Here is a 23,736-nt window from a genome sequence, read left to right as displayed (position 1 = left end):
TGGGTGAAAGTGTTGTGGTCAGATGAGACCAAAATGGAGCTCTTTGGCATCAACTCAACTCGCCGTGTTTGGAGGAGGAATGCTGCCTATGACCCCAAGAACACCATCCCCACCGTCAAACATGGAGGTGGAAACATTATGCTTTGGGGGTGTTTTTCTGCTAAGGGGACAGGATAACTTCACCGCATCAAAGGGACGATGGACGGGGCCATGTACCGTCAAATATTGGGTGAGAACCTCCTTCCCTCAGCCAGGGCATTGAAAATGGGTCGTGGATGGGTATTCCAGCATGACAATGACCCAAAACACACGGCCAAGGCAACAAAGGAGTGGCTCAAGAAGAAGCACATTAAGGTCCTGGAGTGGCCTAGCCAGTCTCCAGACCTTAATCCCATAGAAAATCTGTGGAGGGAGCTGAAGGTTCGAGTTGCCAAACGTCAGCCTCGAAACCTTAATGACTTGGAGAAGATCTGCAAAGAGGAGTGGGACAAAATCCCTCCTGAGATGTGTGCAAACCTGGTGGCCAACTACAAGAAACGTCTGACCTCTGTGATTGCCAACAAGGGTTTTGCCACCAAGTACTAAGTCATGTTTGGCAGAGGGGTCAAATACTTATTTCCCTCATTAAAATGCAAATCAATTAATAACACTTTTGACATGCGTTTTTCTGGATTTATTTTGTTATTTTGTCTCTCACTGTTCAAATAAACCTACCATTAAAATTATAGACTGATCATTTCTTTGTCAGTGGGCAAACGTACAAAATCAACAGGGGATCAAATACTTTTTTTTCTCACTGTACACCGTGCTAACCATAACCATACCCTCTTACACATAACACACCCATAATGTTGCGATATTCCTCCTCCCCATGCCTGCCTTTGTATCCCCCAGTGCCCCATCGCTCAACCAATCACAGATTAGGGATGGAGCTAAACTGAGTGAGGATGTTGCGAACACGCAGAGACACAGAAAACCATAGACTCACACTGTGTACTACTCAGACGGGCCTTTACCGGAAACATCTATTATATATGTTCCTTTTAAGGCTATGATGCTATTGACGAATGTGTTTAGGATTCGTTGTTGTTTGTGCTTGTGCAACAGCGGCATCAGCAGCTAAATTGTCAATCGTTCCCACCCACTCTTAGCTTAGCATGAACAGCCCCGCCTACTGTTATGCGAGCCCCGTCCATTGTTAAGCCCCTGATTAGTTAACTTTATCCACCGCCTGCTGCCAAGCGGCTATATAAACTGCGAGCTGAGCAGCGCTCCCTCAGTCAGGTCACAGATCTTACTTCAGCAGTGTTTGAGGGAACCCTGTCGTCTTGTGGAAGTCTTGCTCCTCTCAGTAACAAAATATCCTCCGAGAAAATTCCTGTTAAATGTATTCTTGAGTCCCATTCTCTCAATCGAAAGCAGAAATAATGGCACCCCAGGTTCGTCAAAACTACAGCCAAGATGTGGAGGCGATCATTAACCGCCAGGTCAACATGAATCTGCATGCGTCCTATGTCTACCTCTCCATGGTGAGTGGATGAATAATGGGTGAGATTTTTGTTCCTGGGTAGTAAGTGTTATCGTCTAATTGCTTATGCCTCAAACGTATAGAAAATGGCTATTATTCCCCACACACTTTGCTTTTGTGACCAGGACTTTACGTGAAGGAATTACACAAATGCACACGTTTTCTCATTGAAAATCGGTACATTTCAAAATATCACGGTGCTTGTCACAAAAACAACGTTTGTGGGGACTAATAACCATTTTCTGTACTTCTAAGGCATATGCAATTAAAAAATAACACTACCCAGGATAAAAAAAGATAGATTTTTTTGTTACGCAGTTTTCTTTCAGTGGACGAGTCAAAAGAAACACAAGACGTTTGGCAACAAAACTGCAAGAAAATGAAGGGTATAGGCGACGTTTTAGGCAATTGCCCTTCACAGTATAAATATGTGAGTGGGTGAATACGTCGGTGTTACAAGGGGTTCCGGATATACATCGCCCGATGCAGGTTGTTTCTCACTCACGTTACTGTTTTTTCAGGAACACAATGTAACATTTTCCAGCATATACGTCGTTTTGTTTACGGCTCATTTCAGTCAAAAACATTGCGTGTGGGTGTGTAGCGGCTCGCGCTATACTGCGCTTCGAGCCCGGCACCCGACTTCGATTCCCGTTCACAGGCAATACCAGTGACGATTATCGTTTTTATACTTAAACCCTTCATTTAAAACTTGTATATACACTTTAAAAGTTTTCTTTATATATATATAAAAAATGGATGTGCGATATTTTAAAGCAATAACTGAAACATAAAACAATGTTTAACATAAAAAAGTGAAAAACAAGTTTTTCAATGCACACACTTTTATCTGCACTGAAAAGTAGAAAATAACTTTTTTGACCCCAGCATTAATCACGTTAGATGTGCTTATTAAAAGTGGGTGGCTTCCTTTCAATGGTTAATTTTCTTAAAGTGTGTGCATTGGAAAACTTGTTTTTACCCTAATTTGTATGACCCTGTAGAGATGACAATGATGGCTTGCCTATGTCAACCCTTGTCCATACGATAAAAGAAAGCATACGCATTGCCACCATTCGAGAGTTAAGAAAGAGGGGTAAAATGAAGGAGTATTATTTATTAAAATTAAGTCAAAACCACAAATAGCCCAGGATTGGCGGGACACGACCTTTTTTTTCATGAAAGCTTGAATTGTCACGCGAGATGTAGAAAATGTCAGCTTGTTAGGGTTCGTAGATCCAAAGGTATTAAGCGTCAAAGACTTGAGGTAATATAGACACACGGCAAGTTCAATAAAAGTGTGTAAAAAGCACAAATCTTAAAACGGAATTTTAAAAAGAATTTACCTTAACCTATAATTTGTATGATATTACCTTGAGGAGTGGACAAGTTGTGTTGAAGGGTTGCGACGATATTTTGCGATAAAGCCCGCGCCGATTACAATGAGCGCTCGTAGCACTACGCACGTGATAGAACGTCATAGGACTGAGAAGATGGCAGCACATGCGCGAAATCCGACCAATCAGTTTCAAGGACAATGCATATATTGTCATAGTGTTTTTTTATGCATTCTGACCACAAATATTGTGGTTAATGTAGACATGATTCTTTGTAAGAAGGTTTCAGTTTTCTTGCCAGAAAAAAGGGGAAAACCCCTATTCTTGATAAAAACGTGTTGTCTCCCAGTCTTGGTGTGCGCCTGATTAGTATCCACTACAAATGCATAGTACGTATATTGCTTGCTATGTATTCCTATGGGGGGAAATTCCCCATGATCCATCGTTTCATTATGAGCCGCAACTTTCCGATCACCTAACCCTAACGTATATCGGGGATCCCTGTATATTGCTGGGTGGACAGAGGTGGTAGTGCTGGGGTGGTGTAGGAAACTTTCCTCATTGTGTCAACTGCCGCGCTCGGATATTGAGTGGACAAGGGTCGACTTAATCTAGTGGAGACCTCGGGTAGGTGAACAAAACACTTACAGGGTCACGTGCACCTAGCCTGGCACGGGACGACTACATGGATTGACTCGTTATAGCGCACTGCTACTATAAACCCGGCGACCTGAGTTTGTAATCACAATCTTTATTTATGCTGGAGGAATTCGATGAGCTCACGGCCAACATCAATGGCTTGAGAGTGATATCTGTCCATCACCCCAGGCTAGGTCGACTCGCCCTAAAATGAGTATCTGGAGTGGTGTGTGTTTTGAGCATCAAGCATGGGGGAGACAAAGGTGAGCGGGCGTGGTTGTGGCCACACCACTCTCCATAGCCCTTGCCCCAACAGCCTGTGGGCTACACGGGGAATCTTGTTTTGTGAGTGGGGAGAGGTAGGGGATGGGGTCACGTGGTGTGAAGGACGGGTAGGGGTGGAATGGAGCGCCTGCTGTAATACAATAAAAACGGACTGCGACAGAATCACCGATCATACAGATATTAGCCAATCACAAATGGGGGTCTGTCACATGATGATATACTAACCAATGGGATTGATCGGCAATGAATATAGACAGGGGTTAACCCACAGATTATGAACATATCGTGATTAACCTGGGATTTTTGTATGTTTATTATATTTTTACCCATTTTTATATTAATGTCCGTTTTTCTCTTAAACTTGATTATGAGCGTCCGATTATATACAGCAATCCCTCGCTCACCACGGACTTGCCAACTTCATAATTCATGTATACGCGGTTTATTATTGGTATACCAATTTACCAGCAGCGGCCTGGAAATATGAGTATCCATGGGTAAGCATGGCTCCGCAACACGCATTTTACAAATTTTGCAGGACCGCGGCTCTCGCCCGCACCACAGCATCACCCATAGCCACCCGTGGTGCTGTGTAACTTATCAGCTGTCCGTTTGGTTGTAATTCCCGCAGGGCATAGACCGATTTGCATCGCAACCGCATGTTTTGCTTGTTTGTTGGTCATTCACATTAATTGTACCCTTAATCATAGACCAGAATTATGTGGCGAGTGGTGAAGGTGAGAAAAGGGTAAGGGGAGCCAGAAAAGTAATGGGTTTTCAGAGTAAAGTGGAATTGTTAGATAGGCTTGTAGTGGTAAGATTGTTGTGTCTGTGGGGAAAGTCTGTGGGATTAATTAGTCTAAAAATTAGAACCATTAAAAACAGTGATGTTCCGTCTTGATTTTAAGCTTTCGTGACTGCAGGAATCCATACTCTTTGGTTCTTTCGGTAAAGTCACGTAGGTAGAAAAAATAATAGATCACGACGTTTCGATCGCCACACAAGCAATCGTCCTCAGGTGGGATGGAGACAACGGCTGCTGAAACAAGTCCTTATATATATGTAATGTAGTAACTCCACGGGAGACGACTTCACGGGTAACACACTCTTTATTTTATCAAACTTGGTTACAGGTGACTAACACCTACTTTGTACCTCGGGTGACAAACACCCACTTAGCTACTTGGCGACTAACGCCCACTGAGCTACTCGGATGACCAACATCCACTTAGTACTCGGGTGACAAACACCCACTTAGCTACTTGGCGACTAACGCCCACTGAGTTACTCGGATGACCAACATCCACTTAGTACTCGGGTGACAAACACCCACTTAGCTACTTGGCGACTAACGCCCACTGAGCTACTCGGATGACCAACATCCTCTTAGCTACTTGGCGACTAACGCCACTGAGCTACTCGGATGACCAACATCCACTTAGTACTCGGGTGACAAACACCCACTTAGCTACTTGGCGACTAACGCCCACTGAGCTACTCGGATGACCAACATCCACTTAGCTACTCGGTGACTAACGCCACTGAGCTACTCGGATGACCAACATCCACTTAGCTACTCGGCGACTAACGCCACTGAGCTACTCGGCTTCACTAGGTCTTCAGCTCCGTCTTCGGGTCTTCAACTGGGTAACTCTCCCCGAGTGCTCTCGCGCGTCCCCCTTTATACCCCACCTGCGGACGTCGCTGCGAGCACCCACTTATTCGACCAATCGCCGGGCGCTGGCTACGATCCTCTTTTCCCACATCTCATCGTGCCTCACCACTCACTCCGCGCCGCCTCGTCATCTGTCACTCCCGGCGCGCGCGTCCACACCACGCCCACAACGCGTGCCCAACCCCGCACCCCGCGCCGCCCCGTGATCCATCACTGTCACAGTCGGCGCACGTCAATACCACCACTACATATAGAGCCAAGAGGGGGGGAGGGGGGAGTTGCCGCATCGGGCAAGAGGGTGGGGGCTAGAGATTGTGCCTCAGCGAGTGGGAAATCCAAAGATGGGAACCGAGATGGGGGGGGTGAAAAAGGGGGGAGGGTGGGGTTGATGCGAGAGCTGAGGGGGTGGCCATTGTATTGTGAGAGATTAGCATGTCAATGTTAACGAACCAACGGCAACGGTGGCTGTGCTAGTGAGACATCCAGCTCGTTGGACAAACAAACGACACCATATCGAGGGAAGGAGAGAGACACACACTGAGAGGCAATTGCTGCTCATTCAGAGGAGGAGTTGGAGACGCTGCTGCTGAAACTGGAGCGTGCCACTAAGAGGTGGGGCCTTACCATCAGCCCCACCAAAACTAAGCACCTGCCTGGGTATTTTGTACCATCGGACACTCCACCCCCACAACTCCCAATCGGTGATGGGGCAGTTGTGGAGAGAGTGGAGAGTTTCCCATACCTGGGCAGTGTGCTCATGAGCGGCTTTGGTTTAGCAGCAGAGGACTCACTCCGAATCAGTCGAGCGGCAATGTCTTTTCATCGGTTGCGTAATGCTGTGTGGAAGCTACCTGGTCTGTCGCTCCGCACAAAGCTTCAGGTCTTTTCGGCCACGGTCATTCCCTCCCTTTACTACGCTTGCGAAACGTGGACCGCCCTAATGGAGCATCTTTGCCAGTTGGAAATATTTAGGCTGGCCTGGGTTTAACCAGGCTGGATTGTGTGAGGAGCTCACAAATCCTTGAAAGATCTGGACAAAGTCTCATCGGTGAGCTCCTCCGGCAGGCAAGGCTGCGTTGGCTGGGTCATGTAGCCCGCATGCCCAGCTACCGCATGCCTAAACAACTTTTGTTCGGCCGGTTCGAGGGGGCTAAACGGGTGCGGCACGGGCAAGAGAAGAGATGGAGTGATGTGGTACATGAGGACGTGGAGCTGAGTGGACTTGCCGATGACTGATACCAGCAGTGTCAAGATCGGCCTCTGTGGAGGAGGCTCGTGAAGGACGCTACTGCGCAGTTGGAGGCAGTCGCCCTCCAACAACAACGGAGGGCGAAGGAGCGACGCTCACAACAACGAGCGGAGCGCCGTGTGGCTAAAGCACAGCAAGTTGGCACAGTAGGGGGCACAGGTGGTGCATCAGCCAGTCATCTCGGTCATCTCAGTCAATCGACCCGTGACACCTGGGTCTGCCCTGTGACCTCCTGCCAGCGGGCGTTCGACAAGATACACATGGCCTTGCACAAGCGTCGTGGTGACGTCACCGCCACTTAGTGGCGAATGGCGGTTGTTGTTGCCTCCTTGTCTGTCGATTCTAAAATAATGCTTGGACTTACTTCCACCACTGATTGTCTACCTGGCAAATATTTTTTTAGCGAGGGCTCGCTCTGTGGTATTCAACTGCAACCTTACCGTGCTGCACTATTTGCACTTACGTAACTAACGCAAACATTTCTGCATACTGTATTGATTTTTTTTATGGGAGCATTTCCGTAAAGTTGGATTTCTGTAAGTCGGGTCTTGCGTAACCCAGTGACTGTACAATGCTACAGGCCACTGTGTTGGCTATGTTCCGACTCACTCGTGGTCAAATGTGTCATAACGCCTTCATATGTAAATTGCAGAACCTGACGATATGTTTCACTTTGTGATCAAATTAAATTTTGGTCGAGTATGGTGTCGAGACTCTTTAGATGAGTAGAAAACTGAAACCTGGAGTATGCGCCTGCCAAACCTGATCCTACCACAAATGTTTGCGCCTGAGCCTGAGTGCCAACCAGCAGAATCTCCTATTTTTCTGGATTAAGCAGCATTTTGTTTAGTGAAAACCACACGTGCACCACTCGTGTGCAATCATCGAGTTTACTAAGGCTCTCCATATCTAACTTTGACTTCACTGCAGTGCACAATTGTGTATCATCAGCATATAGATGCAACTTGATGTCGTGCAATGAGATGAGATGACATCGGCAATCGGAGAAATGTATGTTGATAATTTTAAGGGCCTCTGGACGTACCCCTGTGGTACGCCAACTAGGTATGGCATAGGCGATACCATGTAGATATAACTCAATCCACCCCAGTTTTGTACCCAATACACAATTACATCACCGGAACCGCCCAATGAGTATCTCGCGGTCGATGGTGTCAAATTTTGCTGAGAGATTGCGGCCAACCAATGCTGTGGTGCACCAGTCATCCATGATCTTGTCGAGGTCATCAGTGATCTTTAGTAAAGAGCTTTCACTGCTGTGGAACTTCCAGTATGCCGACTGCAATGGGTTGAATTTGCCCATCGCGGCAACGTTGGGAAGTAACCACATCAGACAAAGGTGCTCGATGAACTTTGAAGTTGTACTCAGGTTTGAGATCGGGTGATAGTTTTCAGGGTCACGATGGCTCAAGCCAACTTTTTAAAGGGGCAATGTTACTTGGGCCATTTTGAACTGGTCTGGGAAACAGACCCTCACTGAACGAAAGATTTGCCAGGTAGACAACCAGCGGTGGAAGCACTGTCCGAGCATGATTTCAGAATCGACGTGTGGATGTAGTAATACAGCGATGTCTTATTTGTCACCCGTGCAATGAGCATCGACACCACTGCCACCGACGTTGGTGCCAGGGTCTCGAGTCGTGCATTGGTTCCAGGTTGATCAAACTCAGATGGCAGACTGGGAGCATGTGTTTCATCGTTATTATCTTCTTGGCGAAAAAAGTTGTAAGTACTGTGCACAGACCTGGCTGACGGGTTGATGGGTGATTGGAGTGCAGAAGACCATTCACAATGCGCAAGAGAGCACGGGGGTCGTGAGCGGACTCATTGATGCGCAGAGCATAGAATGATCTGCGAGATTCAAGAATGAGTCGGTTGGTAGATCTGCAAGCGGCACTGTGAGTCAGACAGTCTCGAAAGCGGTTTCTTCCAAGGATGTTCCAGCCAACTCTGCGTCTGCTTTGCCGTGATCGCCTCCGGTGATAGTTACTGTGCGCTCTCCCTGTTCTATTTGTGCTTTTTCGGCACGAGTTCATCAAGAACAGCAGTGATGTCATTTTAAACTTTAGCTGCAAATGAATCGACTGCCGATGCAGGATATAGACACGCCAATGCACCAGATCTTCTGACGAAAAGAATCATAGTCCAGTCGTTTCCAGTCTCTCTATGATATCGCTGTGACGGGTGGGAGCAGAACCGGCCCTAGACCTTTGGGGGCCCTAAGCTAAATTTGGTTGGAGGCCCCTTTGATGTATGATTTTTTTCACCCACTAGCTAGCAGCGACTTTAGGGGGGGCCCTCTGCTGGCCACGGGGCCCTTTGCAATTGCAAGGGTCGCTTAGTGGCTGGGCCGGCTCTGGGTGGGAGAATAATAGGTAATGCAACTTTGCACGTCACGAGACTGTGATCTTAAATACCCACATTTTCCATCATTTCGGTCCCAATTACGATATCGGTGGATGTGAAGATGTGACCGAGTATATTTCCCGAGTGACATGTTGCGCCGCTGATGTACTGGGTTAAACTGACTGCTGATAATCTCGGCGAGATCACTGTTGATTTTACCGCAAGAATCAGTCGGTCCGTCAGCACGAGCGTGCGAGTGAATTAACTGGGCATGGATCCAAATCATGTGACCAACCACGGCTCAATAATTATCTTTTATATTACTCCACTTATTTTCCTAGGAAAGCCTCAGAGGATTTTTTTTTTCAGGAGGATCCTGCCAGGTGTTCGCAGTAGGGGGCGATGGTTCTGCTGTGTGTGATGCCAATTGAGTAATCTGCAGGTAATTTATTCAGCATTGGGATGCTTGAGCAACGTGACATCGAATCCTTTTTTTAACTAGTGGTGGTGGTAGTTTCGTGAATGTATTTCCAGCAGTAGCCCGTTCACTGCTGTGCCACCTTGGATCTTACTGCGGTGTGTTTACCATAAAATAATACCCGCCATCTGTATGACTTGGTGAACCGTAAAGAGCCCGTGATGGCATTAACAAGAATATGACATTCTGTGCTCGCGTCATGGTCCATAATTTGCCAAATTAGAAAAATTACACTCCAAATTACTTGATTGGAATTACACAGCAGCCACATTCATCCCGACTAAAGAACTTGGCAGGACTCTTCTGAAACGCTGTCGAGATTCTTTAGTGTTTCCTGGATAAAGAAACCTTATCAATTGTTGTATTATGTTGCCGCTCTGAGGGCTAGTGGTGGTTTGTGAAACCACTCCATCCCCACGCAACATTCCTAACTCTGCTGCATTTACACTCCCATCTCTTCCAATACCCTGACCACCACCCAAACCAGCCCAATCCCTCTGTCCAGGGAAGGGGTGGAGGCTTAAGAGGAAGAGGTGGGGCCTAATCCAGAAGGGATTGGGACGATGAATTAAAGGGGGGTGGGGTATGAAGAAGAAGGGGTGGGGCTGAACCTCCCTGTTGATTTAAAGTAATGAAAGCATAGAATAAAAGGTGCAGCAGGCAGTCATACTGTTTAGCGCCACAGATGCGGCCACAAACCAACTAGTGGTCATTAATTGTGATGGTGATTTTGTTGTGAGTCGTAATGGTTGTGGTGATGACAGTAATGATGTTAGTTGTAATGGTGATACTGTTTGTCTATGGCAACAGGCGTCCTACTTTGATCGCGATGACGTGGCTCTGAAGAACGCACGCAAGTTCTTCAAGGAGTTGTCCGACAAGCAGCACGAGCACGCCGACAAGCTGCTCGCGTACCAGAACAAGCGCGGCGGCCGTGTGGTGCTGCATGATATCAAGGTACTGGGAGATGGAGCCACTAAATCAGAGTTGCTAATCTGTGTGGGCAACTCAGAGAGACGGGGAGGGGCAATATTAATTAAATGTATAGGGTATTAAGTCGATCCCAACACCCTGGTTGCCCATGATGTTACACATCTCTCCTTCACCCATCTGCCGTAGCAGTGCAATCCTCTGGGAAGTCCTGCGAATCGAAGAAAACGGTCACCTTCCCATTCATCAGGATCTCAATAACATCTCTTGTCATCGCTTGAAGTCACGCAATCCCTTTTGGACCCATGCGCTTAACCTTAAACAATGGTAATTTAACCCCAATGAAGCTTGGAGAGCTGAATGGAATTCAAAAGAACTCACGTACACCTTGTTAAAGACCTAACGCAGACGATCCCTGGATTTGATCTTCCATGAAGCTCATGGTCCACCATAAATCACATCCACACTAACCATGGCAGATGCGGATACTTGATACACAAATGTAAAATTGAAAACTCTCCAGTATTTGGTTCTATGGCCCCTATGCTGTTACTGTTGGCCTGATGCTGTTAACATTTGTATGGGTACCTTTTTCTATGTTGGTAAATCACCCTGCCCTTGTCCTCCCCCGAGAGGGTTTTTTTCAACTCCCTCCTCCCCTGCACGAGGACACTGTGTACTGTACCTACACTCATGGACAATGCAAGGCACACAACATGGGTCACGGCTGATCGCCTCACTTTATTACTATTGTAGTAGGTTCAAGGAGACTTGGACGATGTAGTCGGAGGCACACTTATTTATTGACCACAGTTGTATATTACAGGCCGAGATATACAACACTTGAAGGGGTATCGGCCCCTTCACCCGTCTAACAGGGAGATCCCACAATCTCTGTCCCGGCTAGCCTACTCCTAGGTCCTCCACTACAGGGCTAGGGGAGGCTAGCTGACCCAGCTCTGGTTAAGCTGGGATTACGGCACCCTGAGTCCCCAGACCGGCTCTTAGAAAAACATCGGCTCTGGGCTCTCGGGGCCAAGCCACTGGCTTGCCCTGATCAGTCCTGAGAAGGACGGCGATCCAGGGGAGTCCCAGGGCCTATCTAGCCGGTCTTCTTTCTTCGCTGGTTAAAGCTAAACACTGAACCTCGAGCCCTCCGGCTCACCGCCTTATATAGCAACTCCCCCACCGAGGGGTGGGGCCGTGGGGTATCCCAGCGCCGTGTTAGCCCCCCAGGCTAAACGGTGCGGACGTGGATGTAAGCATCTCTTCGCATATGGGCATAACCACGCCCGGTGTGCTTGTTTGCCCTCCCGTAACACCTCTACACTATCACCGGAAGACACAGAGATTCCCCCCTTGGGTGGCCAGTGTTTGGCCCTCTCCCCAACTTTCCCCTCTCCCCCCAACTCCCTGAATCAGTACTCACTACGCATAATACAGGTTTTTTGGGTTAGATCGCATAAATATAATGTGTCGTTAAACCTGCCACCATCCGACATAGCTAATTAGTAAGGTTTGTCACTGAAAAAGAACATGCCAATTCGTTATTAGTACAGCACACCGGTGTGTTAGGGAGCAAAGCCACAACATTTACAATCTGAGTACGACGTTTCGCCAGTAATTATAATTAGCTTCATCTGGCGACAGCTAAATTTGTGGAGAAATCCTGTTTCGTTCCTTAAATAGTTGGGTAGATGTGACAACACTTGTATGTTCTTCTTACACAAAGTGGGAGGGATTAATGAATGAATATAAATGACTATGGGTATCCATTGCCGTTTGGTTTATATATATGGTAATCACCTACATTATGGATGCGCATTATATAAGCCCATTGTTCTTGTACTTCCTGTAGATTGTGTGTACTAAAATATCCATACAAACGGTCATTCCTATTGAAGTGTAATGTGAGGCTATGTTCGGGTGGTTGATTGATCACACCTCGTTACGATGATTGGCTCTACCGGTCCTGGCCCATAGCCAATGGGGGGAAGTCTAGGGGCGTGGCCCTGACGTAATGGGAAGGTGACATCTGTAAGTAGAGGATTGGTTCTGCTGGCTTTAGCCACAGCCAAAGGGGGGACGAGTAAGGGGCGCGGTCCTGGGATCGTAGATGGAGTCTGGAAGATTGCATGGAGGTTATCCAGGATTGGTGGAAAGGTACCACGTGACCCGGGTATTAAAAGGGGTGGAGACGGACAACACGTGGTCAGATCTGGAACGAACGGAGGGTGAGGCCACGCTGGAGCGGGGGCCAGGCCTGCCACGTGGCTGCGCGAGTCTCAATCTCTCCCTCTCACGCTGTCTGTTAGCAGCGTGAAGGAGTATGACAGGAGTGTTGTGAACAAAAGACAAATAAAGACCGGATTCCAGAAGTCGCTTCCATGACCTTTATTACAGAAGTATGGTGACCTGTATAGGCATGCATTCAAACAATGTGTTATTTGATGATTTGCTTCCAAGCAGCACTAAGTCTGTAGCTATCTGAACGGTTAAAATTATTTTTCTCTAAATTTCGATAGATGATCTCATTAGTCTTGGCCAGTAGTAACTAGTTTGCACATAACTTCAACATTATCAAAATCAATTGAGTATCATTGTTGGCACGCGTGTTCCACCACTGCTGACAGTTGTATTTGGGAGTATTGAATATTTCTTTGGTGTTCTTTTAGTCTCGTACTGATCATTCGGCCTGTTTGCCCAACATAGCATTTGCCACAAGTGCAATTAATCCAGTCATGTTTATAGCTTCGTTATTATAATAATACATCTTTTGTACCAGATATGAATTTATGTATTTTATCAGCAGGGCATTGAATGCCAAAACCAAATCAAATAACACGATGATTGAAACTGACCAAGTAATTAAAACTATAAAAAACGTACATTATGGGAGTAACTGATAAACTAGCCAGATGTTTGGAAAAACAAAACATCCAAGTCAGATTTGGCACCTTCCATCGAGCCCCGATATAGAGAAATTCCTATTTGAGACTCCCCTACCTCCATATCGACCTGGATTGGAGGGAAGCTATGGAAGCCCCGAACGAGCTCCCCGAACTCCTGGAGGCCCTGGGTTTCTCCCCCGTAGGGAAGGCCCCAGGCCCCGACGGCTTCCGATTGGAGTTATACAGAAGCCTGGGCCCAATGATCCTAACACACTCCTTGACACTTTAAATTAGTCTGTTATACAAGGGAAACTCCCGGACTCCACAGAAGAGGTGGCAATCACCGTCATATATAAACTGGGATTCCCCATAGACGAGACCAAGAGCTACAGGCCCATCTCTCTCTTGAATACGGACTATAAGCTGTATGCTAAAACCCTGGCGTGGTGCCTTGAGAAAGCCCTTCTGGAGGTCATTAGCTCTGCCCAGACGGGGTCCGTTAAAGGCAGGAATCCCTCAGACAACATCTGAATCTTGGTTGACTCAGTTGATATTGCCTCTAGGTCAAGCACAAAAATATACGCCATTGAACTAGGCGGGGACAAGGCTTTCCATCGGGTAGAATGGGGGTTTCTTTTTGGTACCATGCAGAGGTGAGCCTTCCCCCCCCACAGTTCAACAAAATGTGCAAGCTCCTTTATGATCATTCGACTGCGACGGTTACTCCTAATGGCTTTGTCTCAGAGAGGTTCCCCCTCAATAGAGACATGAGACAGGGATGCCCTCATCCCCCCTCCTCTTTGTAATTGCATTTGAGCCTCTGGCACCCAGAATATGAAGTAGCCAGGAGATATTAGGTATACGCTATGGGCAAGTTGAAAATAACATAAATTTATACGCCGGATAATGTTCTGCTTACAAACACAAACTGGACACCTCAATACCTGCCCTCCTGAAGCTTATTGCGGAGTACGGTGCAGTCTCAGGCTATAAACTCAGTGTCACAATGTCAGAAATCATGGCTCTGTCCCCGACCTTCAGGAAGACCTCTGCCCAATGTCTCCCCCTCCAGGTGGTGCCTCTCCCAAATCAAGCACCTCAGGGTGAATAGCACTTCTAACCTAGCGGACCTCTTCAAACAGAACTCCCCTCCCCTGGGCTCATCTGGTCCAACACCATGTGAGACTAGGCTCTAAGAAAAGCTGTCTCGGGTATGGACCAATCAATTTCAAGGACAGTGCATACATTATTAGAGTTGTGTTTTTGTTTGAATTCCGACCGCAGGTATTGTGGTCAATGCAAACATGACTCCTTGTAAAAAAAGGTGTCAGTTTTGTTGCCAGATAAAACGGTAAAAAAAACAATTATCAAGGCAGGGGATGTTGACCTCCTAAAGATCCTCTCCACGATATGAGTATGGCTGATGGAGGATAGGGCCCACTATACATTATCTGAGACATACCAACTCCTACTTCTGGGCCCTACCGAGGTGAGGCAAAAGACAATGGCGCTTTGGGAGGAGGCGCTGGGTCCGCCCGATCCCATCAGAGTCTTGATGGGACTCTTGATTGCATTTGTGCTAGAACGCTTCTCCCCTACTGTCAACAACATCTTGAGTGTCGACCAGGCCCTGGCATTTACTTTTGTTGAGAATGGCTTCCAGCGACGTCTCAAAACAAGTGCAGTGTTCCTGGACCTCACAGTACCGTATGATGCCGTCTAGCACAGTCGACTTCTGCTAAAGCTGTTACGAGTCCAGCGGTGCCGTGCTCATAAGTGAACACTGCCGAGCTTCTCAAACAGTGACCTGGCAATGGTAGCAGACGACTGCAGCACATGATTACTCCAGCCAAGTACAAGCAAGACCATTTGCAGTGTGTTTCACATGCTCAGTGCCAGAGCCACTTATGAGTTCAAAGTACACCTGAATGGCCAGTTCTTAAACATGGCCCAAAGCCGGTGTTCCTTGGAGTGACGTTTGATAGAAGTTTGACATACCGTTCATAACTTGACAAGATGGCTGGGCAAGTTGCGCTCGCGGAACCATCTGTTGGCCTGGCTGGCTTAACGTGGGGTGCTGGTGCTCAGTCATTTCGTATGATAGGCCTCTATTTGTGCTTTTTTGTAGCAGAATACACACCAAATTGGTGGACACTCAGCTGAATGTCTGAATGAGAACCATCTCTAGTGCCATCAGGACAACCCCACGAACGTGACTGCCAGTATGCTGCAACACCCTCCCACCAAAAAACTGCAGTGGCCAAGATGTTGGACAAGGTACATACAGCACTGGAGTTGCCCTTTCATCAATATCTCCAAGCCTCCACCCATGAATCTGAAGTCTCAACACCGAGAGTGGTCATTACCACAGCCCAAAGACTTGAGTATGCAGGATACCCGCACTGCCTGGGGCGAGGAATGGAGATGCTTCGATGTGCCTAACAAAAACCTCATCAGTGATTTGTCTGTCCAGATGCCTGACTTCGACCTCCCAAGTCATCAGTGGGTTCAGTTGAACCGCTTCCAGTCTGATTAGGGGGTGTGTGTCACTTCCAAACATCGAGGGGGCATACTACTTGACAGCACGCTCTGAGAATGCGGGGAGCAGGAGACCATGGCGCACATCGTCCCTAGCTGTAAAGTCCATCAGGGCATGCTTGGTCGAGAAGGAGGCTACCACAAGGAGGCTGTCACATTTACATACTGTATATGCATTTATTTAATACATATTTTTTCTTCTGCATTTGCTACTGTGTGAATGTCATGTGTAAAAGCATTCGCTAAATAAATGTTAGGAACCCAACACTGCCATTAACCTCGAGAGAGAGATGGCTATAATAAACCTCCTCTTGAGAGACACCCAGGGCTTGAACCCAGGATCTCCAGTTCCTTGGCTAACATGGCCATTATGATCTTCCCGAGAAATGTGAAACGGTGTGGACGAGCGCTGTCGTGCCATCGTGAACCGAGGTGGCCGTGGTTACATGAGGTACGGGGGGTGAGCGTTTATGGGGGAAAATCCCCCAAAAGCCCCCACCTCCGAAAGCAACGGCGCCACTCAGTCTGGTATTGACTGGGGGTGGGACACAAATTGGCCAGTCCAGGCAGGCCAGTTGGCGTGAGGTGAAGGGATAGTCTACAGGGCTATACGTGATTTGTAGCAAGTGTGGTCAACAAAAATTTGGTTTAATATAACGAAGTAACTAGGTTCTGATTGGAAGACGCTGCACGAACCAAGTTGATAGACAGGGGCTGAGGAACGAGAGATGGAGTAATTTCACCAAGCAACAGGCAGCTGATTGACTGCTAGGGAGGGCAGAGAGAAAGAGGTGTAAGGGGGGCGGAGGTGTGTGCAGCGTTCGCCTGGAGCGGTCGGCATTTGCCGGGGTGGTCGGCATTCGCCTGAGGAAGGACGGATGGTCGATGTTCACCACAACCAAGGAGACTCTTGGAAAAGACCAGCGGCTCAGTGACCGAGACTGCAGCTGCTTTAAGTTGTTCACAGTGCTGTTGATGGTGCCAACCATTCCCGATACTGCAGTTGCTTTTGATTTGTTCGGAGCGCTATTGATGGCGCCAACCAAAACACGAGACTCCAGCTGTGTTGAGCTATTTAGAGCGCTGTTGATGTCCCCAACCAAGTCCTGAGATTGACGTTACGTACCCTGGACGTGTGCTGTGTTGTCTCATTGCCCAAGAGTGGAGCGTGCATGAGGGTTGGTACAAACGGTCGTCGCGTTCTTCTGTATTTGTTTTGTCGCCACGGTGTTTTGTGATTCTCAACACATGGGCTGCGCTGTGTTAAGGCTGCTGCTGTTGCCGAGAGTTTTGAAGAGTCAGTTGCAGAGGTGGGACAAAGTCATTGTTATGCAAGTCCAAGTCGAGTCGCAAGTCATCAAATTCATGACTCGAGTCTGACTCGAGTCCAAGTCACATGACTCGAGTCCACATCTCATAGGTGGGACAAAGTCATTGTTATGCAAGTCCAAGTCGAGTCGCAAGTCATCAAATTCATGACTCGAGTCTGACTCGAGTCCAAGTCACATGACTCGAGTCCACACCTCTGGTCAGTTGTACAGTGGTACCTCGGTATACGTCGTTAATTCGTTCCAGAAGGTAGGACTTATACCGAAAATGACGTATACCAAACGAATTTTTCCCATAATAAATAAAGGGAAAGGAAATAATCCGTTCCAGAGTATAAGAAATGATATTTTATATGGCATATTATACATTAATGGGGTTGTATAAAAATAATTTAGACACTACTTATTACTAAAATGCATACATACATTAAAATAAATGCATAAATTAAAATAAATGGAAATAAAAATAAAATGTAACGTCACTTTACCTTGCTGAGAGGAGTTGATAGCCTACGAGGATGGTGGTGAGGAAGGGGAGGAGGAGGGGATGTTATTGTTTGGAAGGAGAGTCCCCTGCTATTAAAACTTCGGAAAGCTGAAATTCGGGGGTTTTTTCTCCTTCTCTTTTCTGTCTTTTTTCTTGACTTGGACCTGGTTGAGGCTCACCAGATTTGAGTTTTACTAAAAACCTGTCCATTGAAGTTTGTTTTTGCCTTCTTCTAAGAGTGTTCCTGAAGTGTGACATTGTCTGGTCATTCCACACAATACTGTTACGGCTCTAACAAGCCATAACAGTATTGTGTACGCGGGTAATGTACGCGGTGACTCATCCAAGTTCTAGCAAGTGCGTCGTATCCCAAGCAAGACGTCGTATCCCAAGACATTTTTTTCTCTCGTCAATACACGACATATACCAAATTCGACGTATTCCAAAGCAGTCGTATACCGAGGTATGACTGTACTTGGTTGTTAGGAAATAATTATCTGCCACAGTTGATTCGTATCCTTGTGCAAAATGTTTCAATAGCGTATAACGAATCAAGGCATCGTTAATAAATTCAAAATCATAAGATTCTCTGTATTCCTGATCGCGTTATTGTCCCTCTTTTTGTGGCCGTTTAAGCACTGGTGCCCTATAATATTGAGAGAATGGCATGGGAGAGAAAATGGATCCTAAATCCTCTTCTATATTAATAAAAAAGAGGAACCCTCACAAAATGTGGCAGGGATATTAACATTTTTAAAAGTCGCTCCAGTGTAAATGTTTTGCGTATCTCTCCATCGGTGTATGTGTACCTGTGATTGTGTGACTTTGTGTCCGGCAAAACAACCCCCTACCTCCTCGTTGGTGCTGGACGGCAACGCTATGGTGAGTAGTGCCATGGGGGGAGAGCCAATGTAGATTGGCCATTCCCCTCATGGCATTTATAGCCACCACAGCGGCCAAATGGGGGCTCTGGATGGGTACGAGGGGCTGGTAACCCCTCCACGGAAAAAATATCATAAAAAGCTTGTGCCAGGGGCCCCGGGGGGACAGGCGTCTATGATGTCTCCTGGCCAAACCCCATTTGGCAGAGCCAGGGGACTCAATCCTTATCTTCGGGGTTCCTCCAGAAACGGAAAAAAACCACTGCGGGTGGTCACGTGGAATGTTCGAATGCTCACTGCAGAGGAGAGGCTGCCACTCCTCTGTTCCGAGCTGGACCGGTACCGCCTGGATCTCGTGGTATTCAGGAGGTCCGGTGGACCGGTTCTGGCTCATACCACCATGAGAGGTGGACAGTACTCTACTCGGGGCAGAAGAATGCCAAATAACAGGGAGTGTATCTTCTGAACAAAAGAATGAAGGGGGCGTGGGAGCATGGCGGTGAGGTGTGAGAAGCTGTAAGCCCCAGGCTACTTTGGGCTTGCCTTCCCATCAACCAGAGGTGAGGAGTGGTGGTCGTTGTTACTTATGCCCCAACCGAAGATGAACATCCGTGGAGAGATGCAGGCAAGGCCGATGAGTCAGACGCCTTCTATGACCTCCTGTCACAGGTGCTAGGCTGGGTCATGTAGCCCGTATGCCCAGCCACCGCATGCCTAAACAGCTTTTATTCGGCCGGATAGAGGGGGCTAAATGGGTGTGGCACGGGCTAGAGAAGAGATGGAGTGATGTGGTACAGGCGGACGCGGAGCTGAGTGGACTTGCCCATGACTGGTACCAGCAGTGTCAAGATCGGCCTCTGTGGAGGAGGCTCCTGAAGGACGCTACTGGGCAGTTTGAGGCAGTCGCCCTCCAGCAACAACGGAGGGCAGAGGAGCGACGCTCACAACAAGGAGTAGAGCACCGAGTGGCTAAAGCACAGCAAGTTGGCACAATAGGGGGCACAGGTGGTGCATTGGCCAGTCATCTCAGCCAGTCTACCCGTGGCACCTGCCAGCGGGCGTTCGACACTTCACGTGGCCTCACCGTGCACATAGCCTGGCACAAGCGCCGTGGTGACATCACCACCACTTAGTGGTGAATGGCGGTTGTTGTGTGTATCTGAGTAACTAGATATCTGTGTGTGTATCCGTGTATCTCTGTCTTCATATACCTCTTGTATATCTCTGTGTAGAAGCCGGAGCGTGATGAGTGGGGACATATTTTGGAGGCCATGGAGACTGCTATGCAGCTGCAGAAGAGCATCAACCAATCTCTCCTGGATGTACATGGGCAGGGTCGCGAGAAGAATGACCCACAGGTGAGTACACAGAATCGCACACATAGACAGGACTTAGAGACTCCAACGCGGAGACACACAGACAATGCTCGGACATGCACACAGATGCACACAGATGCATGCCTCGAGATGAGTCTCGACTTGTACAGATACTGGTGAATTTTCACCACAAGTCTTCACTTTAACACGTAGGCTTTTGCGACCAATATTATTTATAACTAGCCTTTTGCCCGTCCAAGGAAGGGTGTATTGCAGTAAATCTGAAACTTGCAAGCGAAAAGCAGACCGCGACGTGATATTCATTGCATTAATGCGTGTGCAATTTGTAAGGGCGCTGTGACACAGACCTATTTTATTTTAAGGTTATAATCCCTTGTTCATCATGACGTCCTTTTTACTTCGATGTCTCAATAGCGTTACGGACATCGCGTGATGTGAGGGTTCTGCCTTTGTAGTGAGGGTTGCAAGTTGACGCCGAGGAGGGGGGAGGAGGCACTTCGGCCCCCCATGTGGAGTGACGTTAGCTGCTAATTATTATGAATGGGGGGGGGTCCATTTGGAGGACGTCACCTGTTAATGATTATGAATGAGGGGGGCTGTTCGATGTGGAGTGACGTCACCTGCTCATGATTATTAATGAGGGGGGAGGGTGCTCCATGTGGAGTGATGTCACCTACTTATGATTATTAATGAGGGGGGAGGGTCCATGTGGAGGACGTAACCTGTTCATGATTATTAATGAGAGGGGCTGGTCGATGTGGAGTGATGTCACGAACGTTGCACAGATATTCTTGGCTCATTATAGTTGGTAATAATAATGAGGGGGGGGGGGTGTCCATTTGGAGGACGTCACCTGCTCATGAATATTAATGAGGGGGGCTGGTCGATGTGGAGTGACGTCACGAGCATTAACGACAGACATTCCTGGGTGATTATAGTAGGTACTGTTTAAAGGTTTTTGGGTGAGATCTATTCTCAATGATTTTGTCAACCTCGCGCCTAATAATCTCTGCCTCATTTTGTGGAAGGTGTCGTACCGCTGATTCCACCTCAGCAATGATCTCATCTACTGGAATTGTACTTTTATTTTAAATTGTTCGTTATTAGTTGGGAATTTATATGAAGGACACTCAATTGATTTTGATAACGTTGAAGTGTTGTATAAAACTAATTAAGTATTACTGGCCGAGACTATTTCGGGAATTCATTGAAATTGAGAGAAATACATTTTTTACCACTCTGACAGCTTTCGGCTTAGTGCGGCCTGGAAGCGTATTATGAAGTAATACATCTTACAACTGCATTCCTTATAGAGGAAACACATGCTTATTCACTGATTACTAATCCATTATATAATTGCAATATCCCCCCCCCCCTCATATTCTTGGGTCTTTCGGTAAAGTCACGGAGATAGGTTCAAAGAAAATAATAAAAAAATAACAACTACGTTTCGATCGCAACACAAGCAGTCGTCTTCAGGAAAAGGGGGGTTAGCTTCCAAGGGAAACTGTTTGCAAGGGTTTGAAATGGGCGTAGCCCGAATGTCAGCAGCCAATGATAATGTACGTTTTCGGTGGTTCGTTTTCCACCAATCAAAGGGCTGCCAGGTGAAAATTAGCATGTTAAAGAGAGATTAGCAGGTTAATGGAAGATTGCAGAGCCGCGACCAAGGGGTCAGCGCGCGAAGGTGGTAGGATGGGAACATCATAGCCAATTATGACTTAAACTGGTTGATAACGTCCTTCCAATGATTTCTCAGTTTGTACCCATCTTCTTGGTTGAAATTGTATCTGTGTCTATATATATGGCTTCATGAACCCCCCCCCTCCCTTGGCCTCTGATCTCTAAACATATTGCTCTTTTTAAGACTGGAAGCAGGTGGATTGTTTCACTATTCCGGTAAATCGCCCGATGATGCTGGATGTAATTACCAGCGAAACGTCGTATTCAAATTGTAAATGTTGTGTATTTACTCTCCAACACACCGGTGGGCTGAAGTAGTAACTAATTGGCGCGTTGTTTATGTGACAAACCTTACTGGCTGTGTCGAGTGGTGGAGGGTTACGACACATTTATACTTACGCGATCTAACCCAAAAACCTTTATTATGAAGTCTTCACCTGTTTAACTATCCACTCTCTTCCTCCATTTCTCCTATCATCCCCTCACCAATTCCTCTCACCTCTTCTCCTCCACCACATGTCCTCTCCACCTCCTCTCTCCCCTCACAATGTCTCAGCTGTGTGACTTCCTGAAGGACTTCCTGGACGAGCAGGTGGAGTCTATCAAGAAGTTGGGCGACCACGTCACCAATCTGAAGCGACTGGGCGTTCCTCAGTCTGGCTTGGGCGAGTACCTCTTTGGGAGACTCACTCTGGGAGACTGCAGCTAGGTGCTCTCCCACTCTCACACCCCCCCCCCCCCCCACTAAACCATTCATTCATAAACACACTCGCTAACTCACCCTCGCATACGACACTCATTCATTCTAGATTTGAAGCTTTCGTGACTGCAAGGATTCATACTCTTAGGTTTTTTTCGGTAAAGTCACGTTGGTAAAAATTTTTAAAATAAAAATAAATGAAAATAACTCAATTAAATCACGTTTCGGAAGCAACACAAGCCTACGTCATCAGGTGTAACTGCTCCAGTAAAAATCCCACGCTACAGTAATTTTACTGGAGCAGTTACACCTGATGACGGAGGCTTGTGTTGCTTCCGAAACGTCGTGATTTAATTTAGTTATTTTCATTTATTATGTTTTACCTACGTGACTTTACCGAAAAAACCTAAGAGTATGACACTCATTCATTTACCTACACACTCCGCCCACCCACTCAGCCACTCGTACACACACACAAGCGCTCGCCCACCTGCTCACTCACACCGAGCCGTGTCTCTCTCAATCTGTAGTTGCTTCATGAGGACAGCCGGTGTGTGATGGTGATAATAGTCCCCGTATTACTGCTGACACTTTCAAACGATAATAGCCTATACTGCTTTGAAGATATGGTACCCTTGGTTGATTGAATTGGTGGTGATGGTTGAGTTAATGGTGGTTGAAGTGGTTGTGAGCATGGTTGAGGATGTGTGGTGCTTGTTGACAGTCAAGTTGTGGTTGATCTCATGGTGGTAGTGGAGATGGTTGAGGTGGTGCTTTCTTGGCCTCTTCTCTAATCGTCTGGCTTCTGGGTTCACCGGTATTACAAATCGGACCTCCTAGTGAGAAAATAAAGATTCTATAAGCATCAGTCCTGTTTGTGGTGTAATTATTTTATTGATCCAAGGGATTTTGTCGTGCAGTTACTCCTATTGTCGCCAGCCACCACTGCCTACTGCTTTGCATGCACACTCCCTGCCCCCATGCTAAACCCCATGTCTAGAGGAAAGGGGTGGTGCCTAAACAGGAAAAGGCACAGAATTAAAGGACTGGAACCTGCTCAGGAAGAGACGGGGTCTTAGGAGCAGGGACCTAAAGTGGGAGGTGGGGCCTGCAAAGGTAATACATTGCTGTTGATTTAAGGAAATGAAGGCAGATAATCAAGTGTGGGCAGTCCTACATTTAGTACTGCAAATGTAGCCACAGGCCAACTGTTGCAGACAAGTTTAAAGTTCATAATCAACGTTTTTGGGTTTAGATCGCGTTATTTATAAATGTGTCGTAACCCTCCACCACCCGACACGGCCAATCAGTAAAAAAAGTGTCACGTTGACAAAAGACAAATAGTTCACTGCTTTAGCCCACCGGTGTGTTGAAGCGTGAAACCACAACAATTTACAATTTGA

The 23,736-nt window shown here is 47.1% G+C and overlaps 1 protein-coding gene across 1 annotated transcript; it reads left to right on the top strand.

The window, feature by feature from the left end:
- The first annotated feature begins 1,261 nt into the window (after window positions 1-1,261).
- On the top strand, window positions 1,262-23,201 carry LOC144734489 (ferritin, higher subunit-like). The gene is made up of 4 exons (XM_078616710.1): window positions 1,262-1,529; window positions 10,369-10,515; window positions 19,846-19,971; window positions 22,190-23,201. The coding sequence occupies exons 1-4, from the start codon at window positions 1,428-1,430 to the stop codon at window positions 22,340-22,342; spliced, it is 528 nt and encodes a 175-aa protein (XP_078472836.1). The 5' UTR covers window positions 1,262-1,427; the 3' UTR covers window positions 22,343-23,201.
- Window positions 23,202-23,736: the final 535 nt, after the last annotated feature.

The sequence above is a fragment of the Lampetra planeri genome, chromosome 51 (assembly GCF_965212315.1).
Source record: "Lampetra planeri chromosome 51, kcLamPlan1.2.h2, whole genome shotgun sequence".
Taxonomy (NCBI): Eukaryota; Metazoa; Chordata; class Hyperoartia; order Petromyzontiformes; family Petromyzontidae; genus Lampetra; species Lampetra planeri.
The sequence above is the reverse complement of the archived record's forward strand: the minus strand, read 5'-3'. Positions and strand labels throughout refer to the sequence as shown.

Excerpts from the sequence above, each read along its gene's own strand:
- LOC144734489 (XM_078616710.1), top strand. The coding sequence starts at position 1,428 with ATGGCACCCCAGGTTCGTCAAAACTACAGCCAAGATGTGGAGGCGATC. Across the intron at positions 10,516-19,845 it reads TGGTGCTGCATGATATCAAG|AAGCCGGAGCGTGATGAGTG; the intron begins GTACTGGGAGAT and ends ATCTCTGTGTAG. Across the intron at positions 19,972-22,189 it reads GCGAGAAGAATGACCCACAG|CTGTGTGACTTCCTGAAGGA; the intron begins GTGAGTACACAG and ends ACAATGTCTCAG.